We start from the raw sequence: 23226 nt of genomic DNA, 5'->3' as shown, positions 1-23226 counted from the left end.
CAACGGCTGCCAAGTGTCATTGACACGTTGCTGCAGGACTGCTCTTAATGCATAGTCGGATGCGTCTACCGGGAGGCTGATGGGTGCGCCAGGAATCGGATGCGCTAACATCGTGGCGTTATTGAGGGCGCGTTTCGACTTGCAGAAACTAGTTTCGGATTGCTCCGACCACTCGATGGGCGCGTTGCCCTTTTTCGCCCCTTTTAACGGGTCATTGAGAGTTTGGAAAATTTTCGCGGTCCCCGGTATGAAACATCGGTTTTAGTTAATCATACCGAGGTACCTACGTAGTGTTTTAACGGTCACGAGAAGCGGTACTTCAATTATGGCGTCGACGCGTTCGGCTAGCGGCTTTATTCCGTTCGCGTTTACGGTGTGTCCCAAAAATGTGATTTCGTTAACACGAAATTCACACTTTGCGGGGTTGATGACTACACCGTAATCGTTTAAGCGTTCAAACAAAATCGGCAAGTGCTCGCGGTGTTGTTCTTCGGTTTCAGAGGTTATTAAAAAGTCGTCTATATATGCTTAAACGAAATCTAAACCAGGCGTAATTTCGTATACGACACATTTGGGCGGCGTTTCAAAGCCCAAACAGCATGTTGGCTGCTTTGAAAAGTCCAAAAGGTGTCATGACCGCGGTTTTGTTGACGTCTTCGGGCGTGATCGGAATTTGGTGGTAAGCGCGGACGAGATTGATTTTTGAAAAGATTAGCTCACCGTACAGATGTTGCGCAAAGTCTTCGATATGTGGTAGTACCTGTTGGCGTCTAACGACTGACTTTCCGTCATGATGATGCTGCATAGGAAAACTATAATTGAGTGTGTCTAAGGATACGAGATCATCGGATTCGTTGAGGAAAGCGTTGGTTTGAAAAGTGAGGGAAAGTCAGCCGTTAGATGCCTGTCCGAATTGTTAGTTTGTAGTTGGCAGTAATAACTGACCCGAGTTTTCCAACATCTTAGGCAATCATCATCCAACTTGAATCGCACATCGAAACGTATCGCGTCGAGTTCGAACTTGTAATCGCGAACCGATAATAGTAATCGCGAGTTCTACGCATAAGTGTACACATAGAATATATATTAATAAATACTTATTGTTAAATATATTCGAGTGTTTCTTCAGTACCTATCACGCCCATCACCTCATCTATTAAATGAAGAATTCTAATGATGATATTAAGACTTCTCAATCGGATTCCATGTTTTAATTAATACTAATTAACATAAAATATAAGAAATGTAGTTAAATCAAATACAAAATACATAGTTACATTCTTAGCTTTTGAGGCACCGCCAATTCTCTTCTTCTAAACATCCGCTCTTAGGAAACAGGAAAAAGGAGAAGGAGTGGCAAACCTTTAACAAAATATATAATTTGTTCTGAGAAGAAATGATGATTGTTCAAAAAATCTAAAATACTCACATATGAGAATCTATTAACCTTAAAACTTAAAACTTTAATAATAAAAGAAACAAAACTCTAGTTACCTATTGATAAGAATAGGGATTCTAATGCAAGAATTTAAAACCAGACTTTACTATTTAATTAATAATAATTGCAGTAAAATACAAGAAATAGAATTCATTGAAGTACGATAATATGCAAAGTTTCATACGTGTTTAAATTTCAAGCATTACTACATCCTTCCCAGATAACAGGAAAAAGCAGAAGCTGTGAAAAACCTGTAACAAAACACATGAAATATTATAATTTCTTCCTAAAAACATAATTTTGATTATTAGAAAGCTTAAGATAATGAAAAATTAAAGTCTAATAAAAAATGAAATTTTCATAACAAAAAGAATTACAATTTTACTAAAATCTAATTACTATAAAACTTGAACCTTTAACATAAAAATTTAAGTTGGCAATCTAGTAATTTTTAAAATTTTTCACATTTATGACGAGTTCTCGGCAGTTGCTTTCTCTTTTCAATATGATGCCGCGCGAAATGGTGTAATTTCAAATATTAATTTCAAAATTTACCACCAGGTTGCGCTTGGTTCAGGAACGTTTTACCTTCAATCAATACCCAGATACTATTTGAATTTTCTTGAAATTTATTTCGATATCCGCCTATTTATATGAAAATATCATAAATTACTATAAATTGTGTTAATATATTGTGGACTACGTTTTATTGCTAACTATATTTAGGGTATAGTTAAACTGTTTCTCTTTAAATAACAATGCGATAAAAACATGAGAATTTTTGTGATCAGCCTCAAGCACTAGAATAATATGATCCTAAAATCACAAAATAAATGACCACAAAGTGTGATTAAGATTCTTACCAATTTGAAGCAATGATATGCCGATGTGTATTAAATTTTCTATATTTATAACGGACTTTCTATGATTACTTCAATATGACCTTTCAATATAACACCGCGCGAAATAATGCTATTTCAAATCTTAATTCTTATTTCTACCACTAGGATGCAGATGGCTTGGGTATGTATTATGTCCTATTAGTATTCTGATATTGCATTTTCTTGATACTTATTTTCATGTAAACTTCTATAATTTGTAAAAAATTTGAAATTTTTACGTAAGTTATTCAATTCTTTTTAATAGATTATGTATTATATAATAAATAATAAAATTTTGTAGTAAATGTAATTGGAATCGCGTTTTTCAAATATTAATATTCTGAAATATTACTATATATTAAGAAAGCGATACGAGTATTAATTTTTCCGAATACTACTATTTGAAAAATGATATCAATCTAAGAACTGCGCAAGTTCTGCTGTAGTCCAGAGTCTATCGCATATACAAATATATATAATTGTATATTTTACATATAAAACATATATATACATTTTTATACGTATAATCTTTTATAATGTGTATATCTTTCCAAAATTCTTTCTTCATTAGGCAAGAAATAATATTTATCATGGGACTCTGTGGGATATTGCAAGATAGCAGAAGACATTGTGTAGGATGTAAAATATCGCTCAAGATATCACGTAAGACTTAAACCTTAATCTTAGCATATTTATGAAGGTTTATGTACTTGATCGATATACTTATTCACAGAAGCAAGTTTTTGTTGATATTTCTGTTTATTTCGTTGGTCTTTTGCTCTTTTTATTGGGCGTAATTTGTCTATTTGAGTTATCCATAAATTGTATTGAGATTGTCTGGGGCAGAGGTATTTATAAGTATAAAATTCTATACTTCCTTTGCGATTGTAGAATATCCTTTTCATATTTTATTTATAATTTTCTAGAAGATTATCTATTAGTTTTATAATTCAAACAGCTATATTGAATCGATAATGTCGCATGTGACATAAAAATGGCAATGAGTCAGATGTACGCCAAAACGTAGGATACGAAAAAGGATTGCATATCAAGCCTGTTTATGTACATAGTTCCTATGTTCGCTATAGCGAATCATAGAGGGCGTAAAAAACAGCCTCATTTTTTCCAGGTCGGTATATCAGAATCTGAAACATAAAATCCCATTTAATGTCACGTTTATCCTGTTCTTAGTCAATGTTAGAATAGTACAGAATAATCTGTATGAAGTGCTCTACGAAATAATCAACAAATAGCTCTAAATACAACTTTCTTCTCAATGGAAGTTTGTGCCATATCATGGGTCATATAAACAGGTCTGGACCACTCGTGCCTATGTAATATCCGGTAATATTATGTATACGACCATGGTCCGGACCTGTTTATATGACCGTAATTTAAACATAATTAAAGTAACAACAGAAATGAAAAGTATCTTACCAATTCCTTTCAAATTTCATACTTTACCGATATTAATCTACCAGAAATAAAAAGATATTTCCGTTTCCGATTTTCCTGCAACTTTATCATAAAAATTTCTTCATTAATAACATTAATGAACTAATTGTAAGAAGAAAAGACCAAAGAAATATTTAATACCAATATAAAAATTTTTTCTTGAACGTGAAACATGATGCTTATAGCTTATAGCTCTCAAAAATCGCTCACCTGCTGATTCGTGCGACAAATCATAAATGTTTATCCCTATATTTTACAAATTTTATTTCTCAATACTAGAGTCGCCCTGGCTAGATTGACTAAGGCTTGTACTCGTGACCGATTAAGCCAGGTTTCGAATTTTCAGTTGCTCACGGCACGATTGCCTCTGAAACTTGATTTATTAGTAGTTGTATTGTGCTTATTTTTAGCATTTCTGATGGTCTTATTTATTTCTGGTGGTTCGGAACCCATCTAAAACTGTAAGTCCACCAAATACAGAGAAAAAGATAAAAAGGGCGAAATATTAAAATGATATACTTTACACTGCCAAATAATAGTATATTAGGCGACTATGGCAGAGCTTTAAAATTTCTTCTCATTTATTTTATACATTAATCTCTTCTCTGCCATTATTGTTGCTTGGTTTGGAAAAGATTTAACTGTTGAAGTAACTTTATTGGTTGGTGTATCTGTTGTAGTTGGTAAATATATTTTATAACAAAGAATTCTAGCTGTAAAGGATCGTTTCTTTTTACGTTGTTCAATCTTCTTACGTTTATCACATTTGATTTTCCACTTTTAAAATCGAAGGTGTTCCACAGCAGGATTGAACTATGCTTCTAAAATTAAATTTTAATCAATTTATAATGGCAATTATTTACAATTATTTATAAAATTCCAAGACAAACTTTGTGTTTGCTACATTTCGATCTCCACTAAAAAACCTTGCTCTATAGTTTTTACGTCAATTTGCGGCATTAAATGTTTTGTACTTTATTGGAAAATTGCTATTTTACTTTAAATCTATTTTAAATTACAAACTGAGATTAAATGTATTTTTTCCTTTAACCGTTTCTAATACAAAGGAAAACGATTTATTCCGTGTTTAAACCACAGTCGTACAAACAGATCTGAACACTCCTATATCGAAAACGTAGGAGCAAGAGTATTTTAATGTAACGTAAGAATTTCGTCTTTGCATACAAAAGTTATATATCCTCCTCAGTAAATATTTCGTTTATAACAACACTCGTTACTAAGGTATTTGCGGCATAGATTGGATTTATTATAATTGTTTTAATAATATAAAATAACTAGCTAGTGAATTTTAATTATATTTCAAAAGAACCGCAATATCTTGCGCATGTGTAGAACAATATCTGATATCGACGCCATATTGATTTCTTTGTCTTCATTTGGCGGACACTTGTCTCTATGCTTTCAATATAGGAGTGTCCAAACCACGCCAAACTACGGTTGTCCAGACCTGTACACCTATGTATATGATCTTATGTATATATAACACGATCATATAAACAGATCTGGAGTTTCCATAGTGGAAGCATTGATGAAACCATCCGTCGTTTGAGTTAAATAAAATCAACATGGAGGGTAAGGAAAAGTTTTGTTCTGCGCATGCGTGACACATATATACATATATATAGGTACTATGAATGTTCCAGCAAAGACAGATACGTTGTATTCATCTCTGTCTATTTCGCAGAACAAGACCTTTTCTTACTCTCTGTCTCGATTCTTTTCAATTCAAAAGACAGACGGTTTTCTCTAACGAATGTTGAGACCTGTTTATATACCCGTGAACCGTGGTTTGTGCTTCAGCGAACAGTCACGTGGTTCTGCGAAATAAGCCAATCAAAGCGAACGTTGCGTACCACGTGATCGGAAAAATCGAAATGGTGGACGTATCGGGACGCAGGATCCCGAGAGGAGACGAAGGACGATAAACTGGGCAAGGGCCCATCATCCGTGTCATCGGTATTATCAATTCAAGAACACGATTATTCACGAATATTAGTGTAATTTTCAGCAAAACTGGCGACAACTGAACTAACGCAGGAGTATCGGTGACAGTAGACCTTGTTTACTGAAGTGTCAATCCGCCCGTATTGTACGTGTGTTCTCTAGGTGCGAGAAAACAGAAGAACAGTGTATGTCGAGTGCGCGAGAGCCACAGCTGTATCATATCGTTCTCTCGATAGTACGTTTCTGTAACGATTTATAAGAAAAGGGGATATATTTTAGATAAACGAACAAAAAAAGAAGGAAATTCGAAATCGTGAAAACAGACGGCAATGCGTTTACAGTGAAATTTTCAGTCCGTGATAGCATGCCCAAGAATGCGAAGGTTTTGATGATTTATAAGAATGTAAGAATGTGTCACGCCGAGCGTCTTGTTATCAGCAAAGGAGGTAACAAAAGCAGCATATTCCTTGAATAGACTTGCATGTTTTCATTACATTCTTTAACGATGATATGTAACAATCAGTAAGTGTCATGCGTGGACGAGAAATTCTTGATGAATTTAAGCCCGGTTTACTCTGTTGACGTTCACACTCGCAGATCGTTGCTGATTGGTGGTGTGGTCCATGACCCGCCAATCGGCGTCGGAAGACGGTTTTCCTGCGAATGTCAGCCGTCAGGTCCGAGGCAATCGGTATCTCGGGAACGTATGTCGTTTTTCGCAATCCTTTGTGTATCCAACGAATGATCGATGTGTTACGATTACCGTTCACTCGAGATTATTTAGAATATTATTCTACACTGTTCCTTCTTTTTGTGTCGAGATAAATCCGCTACTGTTTAATTGAAAATTTACCAGCAATGACGAAAGGATTTAGGGGGATATTTTTAAATTCGGTGAACACAAATTCATAGAGAAAAAACAAAAAAAGGGATTGGGATTTTAAAGTAACAAAGAGACGTATAGATATAATCTTTTTGTTTTAAGGTTAGAACAATATTACCTGGAATTCACATTTTATTCTGGATTTGATAGATAATTTGTATTTATATGTAAAATCAAATATAAAAAAAAATAAAATATTCTTGCATTATGAAATTGTTTGAATCAAGTAAATTCGTGTAATAGAGAAATACAACAATGACATTATTTATACAATGCAACAAATACTTGATGTAAAATATTTATGTGTCATACATTTTTTTTCAGATAAGATACTTCTTTAAAGCACAAAAGTTCTATAATACGTACAAATGCAAATACATCTGTAATCTTTTGCAATAAGTGTATTAAAATACTCAAATGGCATGAGGATGTTTACAAAACATTGAAAACCTTGGATTATTGTCTCAGTGGAGATACTGAGTTACTGCCTGCCAACAATAGCACACCTACACTCTTTGCAACTATACAGTAAATGTCATGATAAAATATAATGGCTATCAGAAAGGTTTTGCTGGACATTCAGTGTTAAATACATGATATCTGAATTAAACACATCATCCTATAAATTCAAAATACTCTAATTATTGAAGAACAAGATCAACAGAATTCTATAAAATTGACTGAATATATAAATTTAAAACAAAACAAAGAAACAATAGAATAATTTTAATGATTCTGTTTTATTATACAAAAAGAAAGGGTATATTAATTTATGATTACAATACTTTGTGGTATTCTGTCCTATTGATGAAATAATATGGTAAAATTAAATGCGACCTTCAAGAGAAGTTTAGGAGCACTTTAATTATTTGTACTGCAACGAAAGAAAAAATACAAACTTTTATTTTGTTGAACCAATTCATGATTAAGATTTGACATGATATATATGTATATAAATAAAGTCTTTTAGTTTATGAATATTGGGTAATTTTGAGTGCATTTGACAAATTTAAATTAATGTAAAAATTACCTGTAAATAAATTAGCGAAACTGTAACTGATTATTTTTAAACAAAATGTATAAAAATTATTTTAAACGTTTACATCAGTGGTTGTACATAATTGAGAAACAAAAAGAAGAAGAAACAATACATTTGAAATTTTGCCTGGATGATAGAGGACAAATTTGTTAACCCTATATAAAACAAGGTAAGATAGTATATGAGCACAAAGTAATAAAATCAATAACAATATGCATAGATGTAGGTTTAAAATTGAATATTATTAATTTTATAGGGTTAAAAAATGGACAGTTGTATCTCGGGGGTAGTGCAAGTATTTGTGGGTGAATGGAGCCCAGAATATGAAGCACTTTCAATTAAAGCTACAAAACAAACTTCCTCAGCTGAAATAGTGGAGTGTATTATAGAGAGACTTGGATTAGTTGATGCATCTGTTTCAAATGGTTATGAGTTAGCAGAAGTAGTAGGAAACTCTGTTGGGCAAGAATGTAAAGAAAGAAGACTTGGGCCATGTGAGTGCCCTGTGGCGCTTATGTTATTATGGCCAAAAAATGCAGCGCAACAAGAATACTACAGGTAAATATATTTGTTTAAAATGTCATAACTATATGAATATTATCTTTATATAAGGAAATATATATGTGTTAGACTAACTTCTTTATTATTTTTAGGTTTTACTTGCGCAAAAAACAACCAGATTATTTATGGTCAGATAGTAGGTTTCCCATGGATCCACAACTTCTCAAGGACTATTTTAATAGATTCCTATATCAACCACGAGATAAAGAGTATCCAGATCTATGTCAACTTCCAGATCTTAATGAACAAACTCTATTGGACAACCTTCGGGCTAGGTTTTTAGCTGGAAACATATATACATATGTTGGCAGCATATTAATTGCATTGAATCCGTTTAAATTTTACCCTATTTACAATCCAAAATATGTAAAACTCTATCAAAATAGAAGGTTGGGGCCAGATATACCTCCACATATATTTGCCATAGCTGATGCAGCTTATCATTGCATGCTTAAAGAAAAAAGAAATCAGTGCATTGTTATTAGTGGTGAGAGTGGCTCGGGTAAAACAGAGTCAACAAATTTTCTACTGCATCATTTGACAGCGCTTAGTCAGAAAGGTTCTCATGGTAGTGGTGTTGAACAGACAATACTTAGCGCTGGTCCAGTACTAGAAGCATTTGGAAATGCAAAAACTGCACATAACAACAATAGTAGCCGTTTTGGTAAATTTATCCAAGTGAATTATAAAGAAAATGGAATGGTTCATGGGTAAGATTCTTATACATAAGATGTAGAAGATTATATAGTTTGATAATTATTAAAGACTATGATAAAATTATCTTTAGGGCGGTCGTACAAAAATATCTTTTGGAAAAATCAAGAATAGTTTCTCAAGGAAGAAATGAAAGAAATTATCATGTATTTTATTATCTTTTGGCTGGAGCTAGTGAACAAGAAAAGCAACTTTTGCATTTAGAAAGTTGCGACCGTTACAATTATTTAAATAAAAGTGGCTGTTATGGACTAGAAAATGTTGATGAACGACATGAATTTTCAAGGTTGAAACAGTCTATGGAAATGGTTGGATTTACACCAGAAAAGCAGAGACGATTGTTTGCAGTTCTGTCAGCTGTTCTTTTACTTGGTGATTAATAAATTATTTTAATGACTTTTTATGACAGAATCTAATGACATGGATGACATTATTTTAGGTAATGTGGAGTTTCAGCCTAGAAAATCTTATCACCATCACGATGAAGCTGTGGGAGTTAAAAATCCTGAAGTGGTTGCATTGATATCTGAACTTCTGCGAGTAAAACAAGAAACTCTTTTGGCTGCACTTACTGCTAAACGTGCAAGAGCGTCTGGAGAAACATTAGTTATTAACTATAGGCTTCCAGAAGCAATTGCAGCAAGAGATGCTATGGCTAAGTGTTTATATGGAGCTCTATTTGATTGGATTGTACTTCAGGTAAGATATTATGGTTTTAGGCTTGAAATTTGTTTTTTGAAAAATTATAAGATAATATTTTGTTGTTAATAGGTGAATCATGCTTTACTTTCAAAGAAAGATACCCTCAGAGATCATCAAGGCAATAGCATAGGTGTATTAGATATCTTTGGTTTTGAAGACTTCAAAATGTGCAATAGCTTCGAACAGTTATGTATAAATTATGCTAATGAACAACTACAACATTATTTCAATCAACATGTTTTCCAATATGAACAACGAGAGTACAGAAAACAGGGGATTAGGTGGACAGATATAGGCTACAGTGATAATTCAGGTTGTTTAAATTTAATAGAAGGGAAACCGAATGGCCTTCTTTGTCTTTTAGATGATCAATGCAAGTTAGTATTTAGCATTGGCTTTATTTTTTAAAAACACAATACCTCGCATTTCTTTCAATTAAATTTTTTTTATTGCAGCTTTCCGGGTGCAACGAATGAGACACTGCTACAAAAATTTAATACAGTACATAAAGACAATCCATTTTATGAAGCACCACAACGACGCGAAGCAGCCTTTGTTGTACGTCATTATGCAGGATCTGTTAAGTACCAAGCTGCTAATATGAGAGAAAAAAATCTGGATTTAATGCGACCTGATGGTGTTGTTGGTGTATTGAAGAATTCTTCCCTTGCTTTTGTTCGAGAATTAGTGGGTGCAGATCCGGTTGCGGTATTTAGATGGGCAATACTTCGAGCATTTTTTCGCGCTCATTTTGCTTTCCAAGAAGCTGGTCGAGCTCATAGACATGGTCGAGGTACAGTATTTTTTTTAATGATATGGAATATTCTTTTATTTATATTTAAATTCTTCATGCTAATAATATGGAGATTTTTTCTTTTTATTCTAGCTGATGGTACAAAAACATCTATACAAAACAGGTATAGGACACCGAACGAGAATTTAATAAGGTATCATAATTTTCATGTCTAATTTTATATAATCTTTACTCTCGTAAAGGGTGACGAAATATTTGAGTGCTTGTATACTCATAATATAGAGCAATATTTATTAGTTATATAATAATGATCGTGATAAACAAATGGCAATGTTATTGCGCTTGTTTTTGAATATGTTTTATCTGCATATTATCTCACCCTACAAAATATAAATCTACGTTGTGCGTTGATAATATTTGCATCAAGCTGAAGAGGTTCCTATGTGTTTATAATTGAAGCAAACGTTAATTATATTTACATTGGCCACATGTCTTTTGTCCCTGTAGCCATCTTGTGACGTTGTCGACCGTCAATCTAACTATTAACCGAATCGCGTAAGTGGTCTTTTGATCCACTGTATGTGTCATTTTGGCAAATATTACCTTTTTTTATGCTAAGATGTCTTATGGATTTACAATGTTTATCTTTAGCTTTACAGTAAGAGTGTACTAGCAAAGCTTAAAATACAAATTTACTCGATTTATAATAATACAAAGTAGAGATTGCAAGTTATAAACAGCTTGTAAATCCATATAATTTTTCCAATCTTATGTGTGAGAAATTGTTTAGAGTTTTCTGTGTGCACTTTTTGTATTAAATGTGATTAGAGTGCAATCTTCATAACTTTCGTAATACAGTTACATTCTGTCATTTAAAATATATTAATTTACTTGCTATTATTCGTAAGCATGATTAACAATTCAACAATAATTTTTTATTTATACAATTCATGCCAATCATTAAAATTCGCATTATGTCATCACTCGTGAAACAGATTGTCTTCAATGAAATCATTTTCTTCCTAAAGTCACCAGCAAGCAAAGTTTAAAAGTTTAAATTAAATACTGATATTGAACAATATATGGTTACTATTTAAATACATAAAACTACTAAAAAAAAAAACTAAGCATGAGAGACTTTTTCAGTTTGCACAAACATAATCGTCCACCAAGCTATCAGAAGCAGCGCAGTGTCTGCATACCATCAACTATACCCATTACCACATTATCTTCTATACAACTCGAAAACAACGACAATGTAAACAACAACCGATTGTCGTGGCCACAATCTCGAAACATTAATCAAACGCAACACCCGACAAATGTAACCACGATGAAGGGTTACTTAATAAGGGGCAGGGAAGACCAGCCTCATAGTAATAATAAACTCAGACGGGATACTCATAACCCGCTAGAGAGGGTGCTTCCAAAAGACGAAGCAAACGTCATGGAACGCGCTAATCAAATAGTCATGTATGTAAACAGCACCTATTTAATATTCCATAACATTGTAATATTTAAGCTACAAAAATTCACTGCTCTACAATAAAGGTAGTGTGTGCTCTATAGTAATTCTGGGTGAAGGATTTCTTTGTGCATAGGTAATAGCATTTCAATAGGACATTAATGGTCTTCCCATGCAGTCATACACAGCTTTCTACAAGTATTCGTTATTTTATGAAGCTTTCACATATTTTTTAGAGGTCATCAAAATCATTCTATTTGATGTACCATAATATTCACGATCATTATCGCCGGTCGTCTTTTAGTCATCACATTTTAATGATTTATTTGTTCATAATCTTAGCTACAATTAATGCATGTTAATTTCACAATAGTAGTTTTTTTACTTTTTGAATTAATAATATTTAAATTGACCCATTTATTCCCTACAATAAACTTAATTAAGAAATATTTAAAAATCGATAATGCATTTATTTCGATTCAATTTCTATACAAATTAAGAATGGGTTAATTTACATTACATGCTGGTTGATACAGCATATATATTCAATTCAAAAAGATCCTATAGCATTAAGCTCCCAATATTATAAACATATCCTTTCTTGCTAGCAATTAATTACAATTAATTGCACGATAAGATTTTTTTATGAATTTAACGAATTGCAAATTTTTTATAAGAATACATTTATGTACTAATGAAAACCATAACTCATAAAGTTAGTAGTTCGTAAAGAATGCAAATTGCTTATCATTAACACTAATAGTTCATATTAATCCATGTATTTATTTAGTGCACAATTATCAAACTATATTTCCTTATATTACTAAGAATTTCTAAAAACTTCTAAATCTGCAGATAACTACTTTTGTACACAATTAATCTTAATATTGTATGCTTCTCTATACTTGCTGTCATAATCTAGTCATATAAATTCTAATGACATTCTGCTAAATGTTTGCTATCTCTCTTTCATAGTACGTTTGTAATAATTAATTGTTACTATTTGCAATGCCATACATGTCATTATAGGAATCATAAATTCTCCTTTTCCTGTTTTTCTATGTCAGGATATTTAATAATAATTTAGAGAAAAGAAATATCAAAATATATAAATAATTCTAAAATAATACTAATATCCTTTAAAATTTAAACATATAATTTATGTGTATTTTTTATTTTGATAAGAAATTAAAAAATAGGAAAAGGAATTCATGAAATAATTTTCAATAATAACACATTAAAATTTAATACTTTTACAGGAAAAATAAATCATTTCGACCAAGAGAACGGGGTAAGAAGGGTCTAAAAAATCTACAAACTGTAAAAACACTTGCTGGAAGAACGCAAAGTTACGGCTCAGGACCTGGAAAAGCAAGAAAGCAGCCTATGACAGTATCTGCACAATTTCAACAAAGTCTGCATAGTCTTATGGATACATTAAACCAAGCAAACCCTTTCTTCATTAGATGCATTAAAAGCAATGCCAACAAGGTACCAAACGAGTTCGATGAAGAAACAGTGCAACGACAGTTAAGATATACAGGAATGTTAGAAACAGTCAGAATAAGACAAGCTGGATTTAACGTTAGATTAACATATGAAGAATTTATTCAATTGTATAGAATGTTATTACCTAAGGGTTTATTAAGTTCTCAGTCTGACGTTAGAGATTTTCTATTGACACTAAATTTAAATAGAGATAATTATCAACTTGGAACAACTAAAGTGTTTCTTAGAGAATCAGAAAAAATTAAACTAGACATTGAATTACACCAACAAATTATTACAAGCATTACAACTATACAAAAATGGTTCCGTGCGTGTTTAGAAAGAAGGAAATTCCTTAGATTGAAAAATGCAGTTGTGCAAATACAGTCATTTTGGAGGATGGTCATTGCCCAAAGATTCGCGCATTCTTTACGTACTAGAATCGAGGCTGTCATTCACATCCAGTCTGCTTGGAGGGCATATAAACAGCATAGTTGGTTTAAGAAACTTAAGTCCTGTGTAATTATGTTTCAAGCTCATATTCGCGGTAATAGAGCGAGGAAGACTTTCGCAGAATTAAAAAAACAGAAAAAATTGCTTGTTGATAAAATCGGAGAATATAAAGAAACTCAAAATCAAGGAGAGCTTGTATATGATAACAGTAAGGTATATCCTAGGCTCAGGAATAGCGAAGAGTAAGTACTTGCAAAAGAGATTAAAACTATAATATGTATATTTACAAGTACTTGTATTATTATTAATGCTTGTGTTTAATTTACAGGTCACTCACAGATCAGGGCTTGTTGGAATTTAATACGATTCGTAAAACGGAATCTCAGAATCGTCTTACGTCAGCAAGGTAAATAAATATCTATTTTTTACGTTAAAACTTTTGATACTTAACCGCAATAATATGTGTTAATTGTAGAGTGGATAATGTACTTCGAGATAGTACAGCTGATACGAGTATGTCATATTCAAAGCGTAAAATTATACCAAATACAAGAATATTACAAGAATCTAGCTCGATCTTAAGAAACACGGATTCTTTTCCTTCGGATGAATTTAATGAGCGTAAAAGTAGCTTGGAAAGTTTGACTAGTTTAAGAAGCTATGAATCTCAAGTGAGCAACAGTTCTGAATCTCAAGACAATTCTTATGGCAAACCGGTACCGAGCACTAGAACGAAACGCTGTGATCAATCTCCAGTAGTTGCCGCAAATACAAACTTAGTAAATGCTTCGAGCCGATTGTCGTCTGTTAATAAACGAGCAGACAGTTCATCGACGGGATATAGCGATGGAGAAACTGATACAGAAATTCCGAGTACAGTACAAAGTGCTCCGCCTGTTTTTAACACAACTCCATCATTTCCAAGTCCACGAGAAATTACATACCATCAATCTAACATGAGTTTAACGCATAGTCCAAATTCAGACGTCTGGCGTCGCCGAGCAGACTTTTCTTCGTCCATTAATTATAGTGATTATTTACTGCCTGGTCCTCAAAAATCAACCTTGACGCGTTCTCCAAATGTTTCTCAATATAGAAGTATAGCGGATAACATGTTCGAGCAAGTGCAACAAGACAAACCAAACGAAGCATCGAATTATAATGTGAAATTGGATAGTGACCGTTTTATTCATATGGATAGTTCATCAGCTAGAGAACAACGTCGATTAAGTGATAATAGTGTACCGAGCGAGCGGATTGAAAGCGTCCCAGTTTCACCTATCAGACGTGATCATGGTTATGGCCACAGTAAAGAAATGAAAGATTTTAGTTACTTGAGAAGACAAAACTCGGAAGGAGATACATCTATGAAATTAGATGCTGTGAACGATGAAAATGCTTTAAAAAGTCCCTTGTTGAAAGGAACTTCGCCCAAGGAGAAAAATTCGAAACCAAAGGAAAAATGCGAGCCCGACGTGCCTGTCAGAAGTGCCAGAAGAAATCGTCCCACTCGGGAAGTCCAGTGTCGATCTATGGGCGAGAGTGTATCAGAAACCAACAGTGGAGAAACCAAAAGTCTATTTCTGGGTACGATCAAAGAGAGTGACCTACATAAAGCAACAACTATAAGGCCTCGGAAAGATAGTCCACATGATACACCATCCAGATCGATAACAGATTGGCCTGTAAACAAAAATGAAGCTACATCTAAGATGCAACAACCTGGAAAGCGCATGAGATCCAACGCTATAACAACACTAGAGCTGAGGAGAAGAAATTCGGACCCAGCGACTAAAATATCAGGACTTAGCGAAGACAAACCTGGAACTGATACAAGTCCCAATGACCTAAAACTCGCACCTGGAATGAATCTATTAGAATGGAAAGGCAATCTTTTCACGTTAGCCGGTCATTGTTTTAGAAAAGTAGCAAGGTTTGCCAAAGACGATGTGTGCGTATGTTGCCACGAAAAGATGGATGCGTTCGTAACACAGGGGTACAAATGTATTGATTGTAAACAATTATACCATGTCAAATGTATTCAGAATGGCGGAGTACTTAAAATGCCATGTATATTAGCGAACACTCCAGGTAGGCGAAAACACAGGAAACCACCACGAACGCCATACGATGCCTCGAAACAAGTAGTGGTATCGAAATTCAGCTTAACCGGTACATCCGCGTTCTCTGACAGTACTGATAAGATTATATCCGACGCGAAAGAGTTAGCTCTCATGCAAGATTTTATTACGAAGAAGATATACATAATGGAAGGACAAGAGGAAGGCAGGAAGCCAAGCGAAGTCGATCGTGTATTTAGGCAGGCTTTGCGTAAATTTAAAGACGACCTAGTGATCACTTACAGCGTTGCTATTCAGCAAGGTGTGGAAGGCAACATCAAATACACTGACTTAATTGCGAACTTTTTGCACGTAATAGAAACAGTCTGCAAACAAGAAAATACCAGTGAAGATTTTCCCGTGACGATGGGAGTAAATGCATTTAGAGGATTCATGAATGAATTTATGACGCTAGTCAAAACAGAAGCACCAGAGAAACAGAGCAAAAGCAAACGTAAGAAGGAAAAGAAACGAAAACATGAAGAACCAATACGTCATGGTAATCATATGTTCCAGCTAACTATTATAAACATTCCTACAGCTTGTGAAGTGTGTACATCTTTCTTTATGTGGCCTATCGAGCGAGGACTTGTCTGTCAGAGTAAGTATACATATTTCTCCTCTTTTTTATAGCATTTATTTATTCGTATTTACATTTTTATGTTTAGATTGTAAGTTAACGTGTCACAAAAAGTGTTATATAAAAGCATCAGCAGAATGTGGGAAGGAGGCGTTGCACGAAATGAACTCACGGAAAATATTCGGTGTACCGTTGTATAAATTGGACTGTGGTGACGGTAAAGTACCGATAGTGGTAGATCGGTTAATTACAACCATAGAGATGCATGGTCTGTATACGGAAGGTATATATCGAAAGAGCGGTGTCAGTTCCAAAGTGAAGGAATTAAAAGTGAAAATGGACGAAGGTGATCTAGAGAAAGTGGACTTTGAGAATTATCAAGTACACGTGCTCGCAGCAGTATTGAAAAGTTTCTTTCGAGATATGCCAGAGCCTCTCCTCACTTTCGAGTATTACGATGATTTTCTGCACGCTGCGAACTTAACGGATCCTCGGGATCGAATCAGTACGCTATTTGCAATTTTGAAGAAGCTGCCGAAGCCAAACTTCGACTTGATGGAACGACTGATCGTTCATCTAGCTAGAGTAGCGCTTCATGAAGTCGACAATCGAATGTCTCCGTCAGCCCTAGCAATAGTCTTCGCGCCGTGCATTCTAAGGACGAATAGGACGTTGCCCGCGCAAGATTCTTTACAAGATGTTGGCAGGCAGACTTGTTGCGTCGAAACGATCGTACAAGAGAAATTGAGGGTCGTGCGAGCAACTTTAGCCGACATAAATACACTCGAATCCGCTTGTCACACGGCGACTTATCGTTTATCCAGTTTACGATCTTCGAAAATCTTCAGCCCAGAGGAGTTAAGTGCGGCGACCCCAAGTGTGACTGCCAGAGGTGTTACTACAGATCGAGAGAGAGATCGAGGCGATGAAGAGGAGGCGCTTCTCGTCGATCATATACAAGAAATCCAGAAGGAAAAGGCCCTACTAACTTCAACTCTTCCCAGCCTAACGAGAGCTTCTTCAGACGACGACCTACTTCTATCTGCCACAGACTTGGACGATGGATCTCTTGACGATCTTCTTCCATCTTCTGCCGGTAAATTATTATAATTTCGTTAATTTTGATCTTTCGAATACTATTTATGCACGTATGCGTCCAGAAAAAGCAGTTCATTTTTGCCTGCGTGCACGTGTATACAGTGTAAAAAAGAAAAGATTTAGTCGCATGTTCTAATATATACTTTTAAAATAATATGATGTAGATCATTATCTTTTATATTATGATAATAAGGACAAATTAAAGATTTATGATATTTTGAAACATAGATGCAAGCAGTACTGATTAAAGTTAGATTCTTTTCTCTTAAGTTAAATCATTATAATTTATGGTTTTTGCTTTATGTCTGTCAATAGACGGACTCGTAAGAAAGAGACCTATCCAGAGGCAAAGTTCTGCAGACAATGCATTTCCGACGATCATCAGTGTCGATGAAGACATGGTAATGGTATGACCATCCACGATAAACGTTACCACGAAGAATGATGATCGTCAAGTGTAGCAACATGACACACGCTGTGAAGCGTTGACTGACGGCAGCGAATCGACGAGTCTTACTTCTGGTCTCATCGGCAAGCCGCTAGTAATTTAAATAAGTAGTAAACACGATATTAGGTAGGTCTAGTAATTTGTTCCACACGAAGTTCAGCTGATAATTCGATCAAACATTATATATATATATATATATACATATATATATATATATATATATATATATATATATATATATTATACTTTATATATACATATATATATACTTTATATATATATATATTTATATATATATATATATATTTATATATATTTTTTTTTTCCACTCTGTCGCAAAGCTTTCAGGGGTTTCTAAAGAATGTTTAACAAATTACGCGAATATATAGCTTCACGTGAAATGTATTAAATATTCATTTTATAAACTTTTTCTCCTGGAATGCATTCCTTTTATTGAAGACTGTGTCAATCAGGCTAGATGTCTTGAAAGCTCCATCGAAGCAGAACATTTACATTTTGTAGGTATTCTATAGTAGAATATCTCTTCATTTTGATACATCATGTTTCATTTCTCTGTACCATCGACGTGAAGAGTTAAGATAGTTATCTTGTCAAGAAAAAGGGAAAACTAGACAAGGATCATCGGTTGTTGTTACAAATGTTTAGTCGCATTTAAATTCTTCTTCTACTTCAAGTTTTTTATCGGTTCGTTTGAAAACAATCTATCCTTGTTCTTCGCTCTTCTTACAGATTTTATAGACTGTTGCGTGAATCAACACGATAATAACTACTTTTTTTTTTTACTAGAAAAGGCGCAAGTTTATGCTGAGTTTTTTGACAACCGCAGGTTTAGAAAGGAAGGTATTCGTATTGTTTCGTTAGCAGAATAATGGAAAAAGGACGATAGAAAAGACGGTGTATAGAACAATATCATTGATCGATGGCTTGAAAAGAAGTGATAACGAGTCACCTCGTCAGATTTTGTTTTTGCCAGACATATTCCGTTAACTTTGTTTTTTACATAGAATACTCGCGCACGCGATGCAATAGATAGTTATCGAATCGCTGTTTCAAGCAAGTGATTCGAATCACGCGGAAAGAGGGAAAGAGGAAACCAAATTGTAGCTTGTACATATATTATTAGGTTATCCGAGAAGTTCGTGCCAATTTTTATACCGTTGTTCCGATCAATATTTTAATCGTATCTTTGGATGCATGAAAAGCGTAATCAACCAATTTCTTCCACAGCTTCTTTTGTTTTTCCTTTATTTCCTCCTCCTTTTTTTCTTTCTGGCAGAAACATATTAATCATTAATGATCTTTCCTAATCTTCCATTAAAATCTCCTTTGATATTACTTTGCGATATATTGATATTATTAAATAAATTTGTTTACTCGTTAAAAAGTATTTTTCATAGAGTGCAATTCTAATTTTTCTCGCCAGAATAGCGATTTGTTTTGGATAATGCCTAAACATACCCGTACAAGTAGAACCATTTTAGGTAAATATAATGCGGCATAAACTTCTCGAGTCACCCGATATATACGATAATGAGTATCTCGTAATAATCTGTTATTATTGTTATCTTTACGAGAGTCGTTACCAAGATTATTTCTATTGTCGATATATGCCGTGTAGGGTTTATACACGCCTATATTCCGTTGATAAAATACATAAAACGCAAACACACACACGGCCTGCCAATTATGTACTTTCGTATCAGTTTTTACTTAGGCTACTTTTTTTCATACAGGGAGACTCCTTTATATACATAAACGCGTTCGAGCGAATACGTACTAATGTATAGATATTACATAGACACACGGATTACACATACATACGTGGAAAACATTTGTATACAGGAATACTTATGTATATACAAAGACTTTTTTTGTATGCACCGGACTGAGCAGACGGTTTTTTTTACTTGAGATTTATTACGATTTCGTTTTAGTTCCCCTGTCGTCCAGTGCCTTTTTTCTTCTTTTATTTTTTTCTGTCTTTTTTTTTTCTTTTTTTAAGTTTCCGCTTTCTTTATGCTCATCTCCACCTTTTTTTTTTAATACACCGCTATAGCGTACAGTTGGTCTGTTTTTCTGTCGTGCGTCCTCGTGTCAGACTCGAATATCCAACAATTGAAAGAGTCGTGAAGTTATTCGAGCGAGACGTTGGAATAAAATATTTCGAGGTCGTGTTTCGCAAAAAGTAAAAACACAAATAGAAAGAAAGAAACATTATTTTTATTCCAACATCTCTAATTTATCTAGCTTTTTTTATTTTGCATTTAATTGAAAATTCCATCGTGCTATTTTAATTTTAATTCGACGACAAAGCGTATCAGTTTCCCATCAATTTCATATTTCAGTTATGCTTGTATTCACCGAATTACCAAAATCATATCCTCCTTTCCCCTCCCTTCCTCCCTCCCCCTTTCTGTTTCGAGATATTAAGAATATTTTAGAATAAGATGCACTCGATTACTTTACTTTTTATTACTTTTTTTTAAAAAATCGAAATTCCTTTCTTTTTTCACCTATGCCCCACGATTTTACCGATATTTCGTTAGCTCGCTGTAAATCTCGTCGAACGATCGGCCACGACAGAGAAAGGATCTTGCTCGCGGAAAAGAGGTGGGGAAATATTTATGCGGTATACATACATGTTCCAAGCTGTAGAAATATGTTTTAGAAACGCGTTATGGAGCGATTTGAACGGTCAAATCGAATCATTTCGCGTTACATCGGATCGCGCGTGACTTTTATCCAAGTAACTGTTAGCATTAGAACCGGGAAATTCGGAAAAGGGCACGCGACTTCTTTTCTTTCCAAAACGTTGCAATTTCTTCTTGTCTTTTTTCCTCTTTTTCTTCTTCTTCTTCTTTTTTTTCATCGACTCGCGAAATCTACGTAATTCGTGTCACGTTCGTTTTAGAATGATCGATTAGCGACTTCAACTCTTTTAAATGTCCATGTTCATGTTTCGCGCGTCGTTCTTTTTTAACGCTCAAGCCGAACGAGCGTGAGATCTTTCGTTTTACGGTTGATCGATTTTTACACTGATTAGGATAGGATCGTTGTGACGTACGTTTTGTTCTACTACGCAGATTGCAGTAGTAGCCTGTCTTTTAACGTTGAAATGTTATTGCATTTTCTCGAGTTCGTGACATCTGTGACGTTGGCCACGGCCATTCGAACGAATTCTATTCGATCGGTCCCTTCTTCGATGTCGAAACAATTCTTCGTTCGACGCGCCTTGTGTTCTTTAATCATCGTGAAAGTATCGTGCAAGAGTATACGGATTTGTATGCACGGGCGCGTACATTATCGATCGATAAACATACGCGTTATTATGCAAAAGGTTCCTTTATCTTAATCAGTATTATTCACCCTTTTACCTACGATACGCCTCACGTACACAGCGAAACTCGTTCTTTTCCGTCCCATGGGGTTTCTCTCAAATATCGATTCAGGGTTTCCTAGCAATCTTGTACTTGATACCAGCACAATTTTCTTCAATTATTTCTTAAATGATACTTATTAAAGCTTTAGAATGTTAGCTGCTTAATAGCTCGAAATCAATTTCACAGTTAATATCAATCAAATGGGACGGAGAATTCACGAAGTAATTACCGAATCGTATAATTTTGTCAATTTGTTCACCACCTTAACTGCCGTATTTTATTTCTTTGCGATTTTGAAACGTTTCGAATACCATCAAACGTTTTCTCCGGTATTTCCTTTTTATCGATAATGGACGTGCTCACGATGAGAACACACGTTGGTTAACGTTAAACGTTCTTTATGCTGAAAACGTTACTGTTAATTTCAGTGTGTAAAGTGTGTTGTAAAGGTTTTGGACAAGTCCGTTTGTTGTTTGATCGTGCGTTCTCGAAGCAAAAAGTTGACTAAAAGAAAAAGAAAATAGGTTGATTTTCGTTTCGGTTAGTCTGTTGTCTCTTTTATCGAGATCGGTTGTTGAATCGTCGGCTCTTTCGCCCGTAAGGAACACTTTCTGTTTTTCATCTTCGCGAGAAATTTATCATTAGGAAGGCCAGCCACGGTTTGATCTAGAGCTTGTAAATCGTGTTAGTGATTTCACCGTGGCGCAGCTGGGTAGTCTTTTTAACCGCGTAACGAGTAAGAACTAATCGTTATAAAAAAAAGTATCTGTAAATGATCGTTTTACGCAAACGCATTACGCTTCTACTGTGCAAAAAAAAAAAAAAGGTGTTTCGTGCTAGTATCGAGCGCACAAAACGTATCATCTATCTCGATCGTGAAGGGAGGAAAGCGAACGAGAACGAAAAAGAACCGACATATGGGTCGCGACACCGGCAATTTTCTCGACGACCCTCCGTCTCGAGATGGAGCGAAAATTTCACGTATTCGAAATCCGTCTAGCGTCGAATAATCGATGAAAATTGCTTTCTCCAAGTTATCAGCGTTATCGATGCAATAACGTTTAATAAATCGTGTCTGATTCACAATCGAGTCGTCGATTAAATATAGAAGGAAACGCGATCGATCAGATTTTTTTCGCGATCGATCGCGTCGAAGAGCGAATAAGATCGATTCGTATGAGATTTTCACTCTGCCGTGCGTTGGGCCGACCTGCGTTGTAAATAGGCGATAAGATAGCGCGAGAAAACGGTACTCTTCATGACAATATCGCCCCTAAAAGTCCTAATTAGCTTCATCGCGTGCGGCTACGCCGACGACGATTCTCATCATACTCCATTCTATATTTTTGTCTTCGAGATCTTGATTCACCACGTTTCATGGATCATACTCGCTCGAGTTGGTCCAACGATTAGAGCACGATCACCAGAATCTAAACCCGCATCGACTTTACTCCCCGATCTCTTCTAAAGAAATAAAAGCTAGATCGAACACGATGCTAAGTAAAACGATGAATTGAGATCGCTTAAATAACTACGGAGACAACAGGAGAAAGTATCGTTCTAGTTTTTTGGCCCAATTCTACGAAATACGCTTATTACAATTATAGATGCGACAGTGATTCGACTCTGTCTTCGAGGAAACCTGTGTTTTATCGTTCACCCGTACCGATCTGGTCGGCGATCGTTCGTAAACCATTCGTCGAACGATCGTCGCCAACGTGAGGGCGTACTTTCGCGCCAAGTACCTGCAGTATACACGCGGTCGATTTTTTCGTTTTACG

The 23226-nt window shown here is 34.7% G+C and overlaps 1 protein-coding gene and 1 long non-coding RNA gene across 6 annotated transcripts; one reads left to right on the top strand and one right to left on the bottom strand.

The window, feature by feature from the left end:
• Window positions 1–2757: 2757 nt before the first annotated feature.
• Window positions 2758–5482, bottom strand: LOC125385339. The gene is made up of 3 exons (XR_007224455.1): window positions 3985–5482; window positions 3757–3837; window positions 2758–3464 (listed from the first exon to the last, which is right to left on the bottom strand). It is a non-coding gene; the product is annotated as an uncharacterized LOC125385339 (long non-coding RNA).
• Window positions 5483–5682: 200 nt separating this feature from the next.
• LOC100648674 (unconventional myosin-IXa) lies at window positions 5683–18292 on the top strand. 5 transcript variants are annotated; one of them, XM_048406921.1, is made up of 15 exons: window positions 5683–5974; window positions 6947–7830; window positions 7918–8219; window positions 8315–8932; window positions 9010–9308; window positions 9376–9635; window positions 9708–10015; window positions 10094–10431; window positions 10525–10585; window positions 11539–11865; window positions 13117–14040; window positions 14127–14204; window positions 14274–16519; window positions 16587–17594; window positions 17912–18292. In XM_048406921.1, the coding sequence occupies exons 3-15, from the start codon at window positions 7927–7929 to the stop codon at window positions 18007–18009; spliced, it is 6858 nt and encodes a 2285-aa protein (XP_048262878.1). In that variant the 5' UTR covers window positions 5683–5974; window positions 6947–7830; window positions 7918–7926; the 3' UTR covers window positions 18010–18292. The 5 variants fall into 5 exon arrangements, with proteins under 5 accessions (XP_048262878.1, XP_048262877.1, XP_048262880.1 ...); XM_048406920.1 differs by having other exon boundaries at window positions 5683–6185; XM_048406923.1 differs by lacking the exon at window positions 11539–11865 and adding an exon at window positions 10900–10947 and having other exon boundaries at window positions 5684–6185.
• The last annotated feature ends 4934 nt before the right edge of the window (window positions 18293–23226 follow it).

This window comes from Bombus terrestris, chromosome 6 (genome assembly GCF_910591885.1).
Source record: "Bombus terrestris chromosome 6, iyBomTerr1.2, whole genome shotgun sequence".
In the NCBI taxonomy this organism is placed as follows: Eukaryota; Metazoa; Arthropoda; class Insecta; order Hymenoptera; family Apidae; genus Bombus; species Bombus terrestris.
This window is presented reverse-complemented; position numbering and strand designations above follow the sequence as displayed.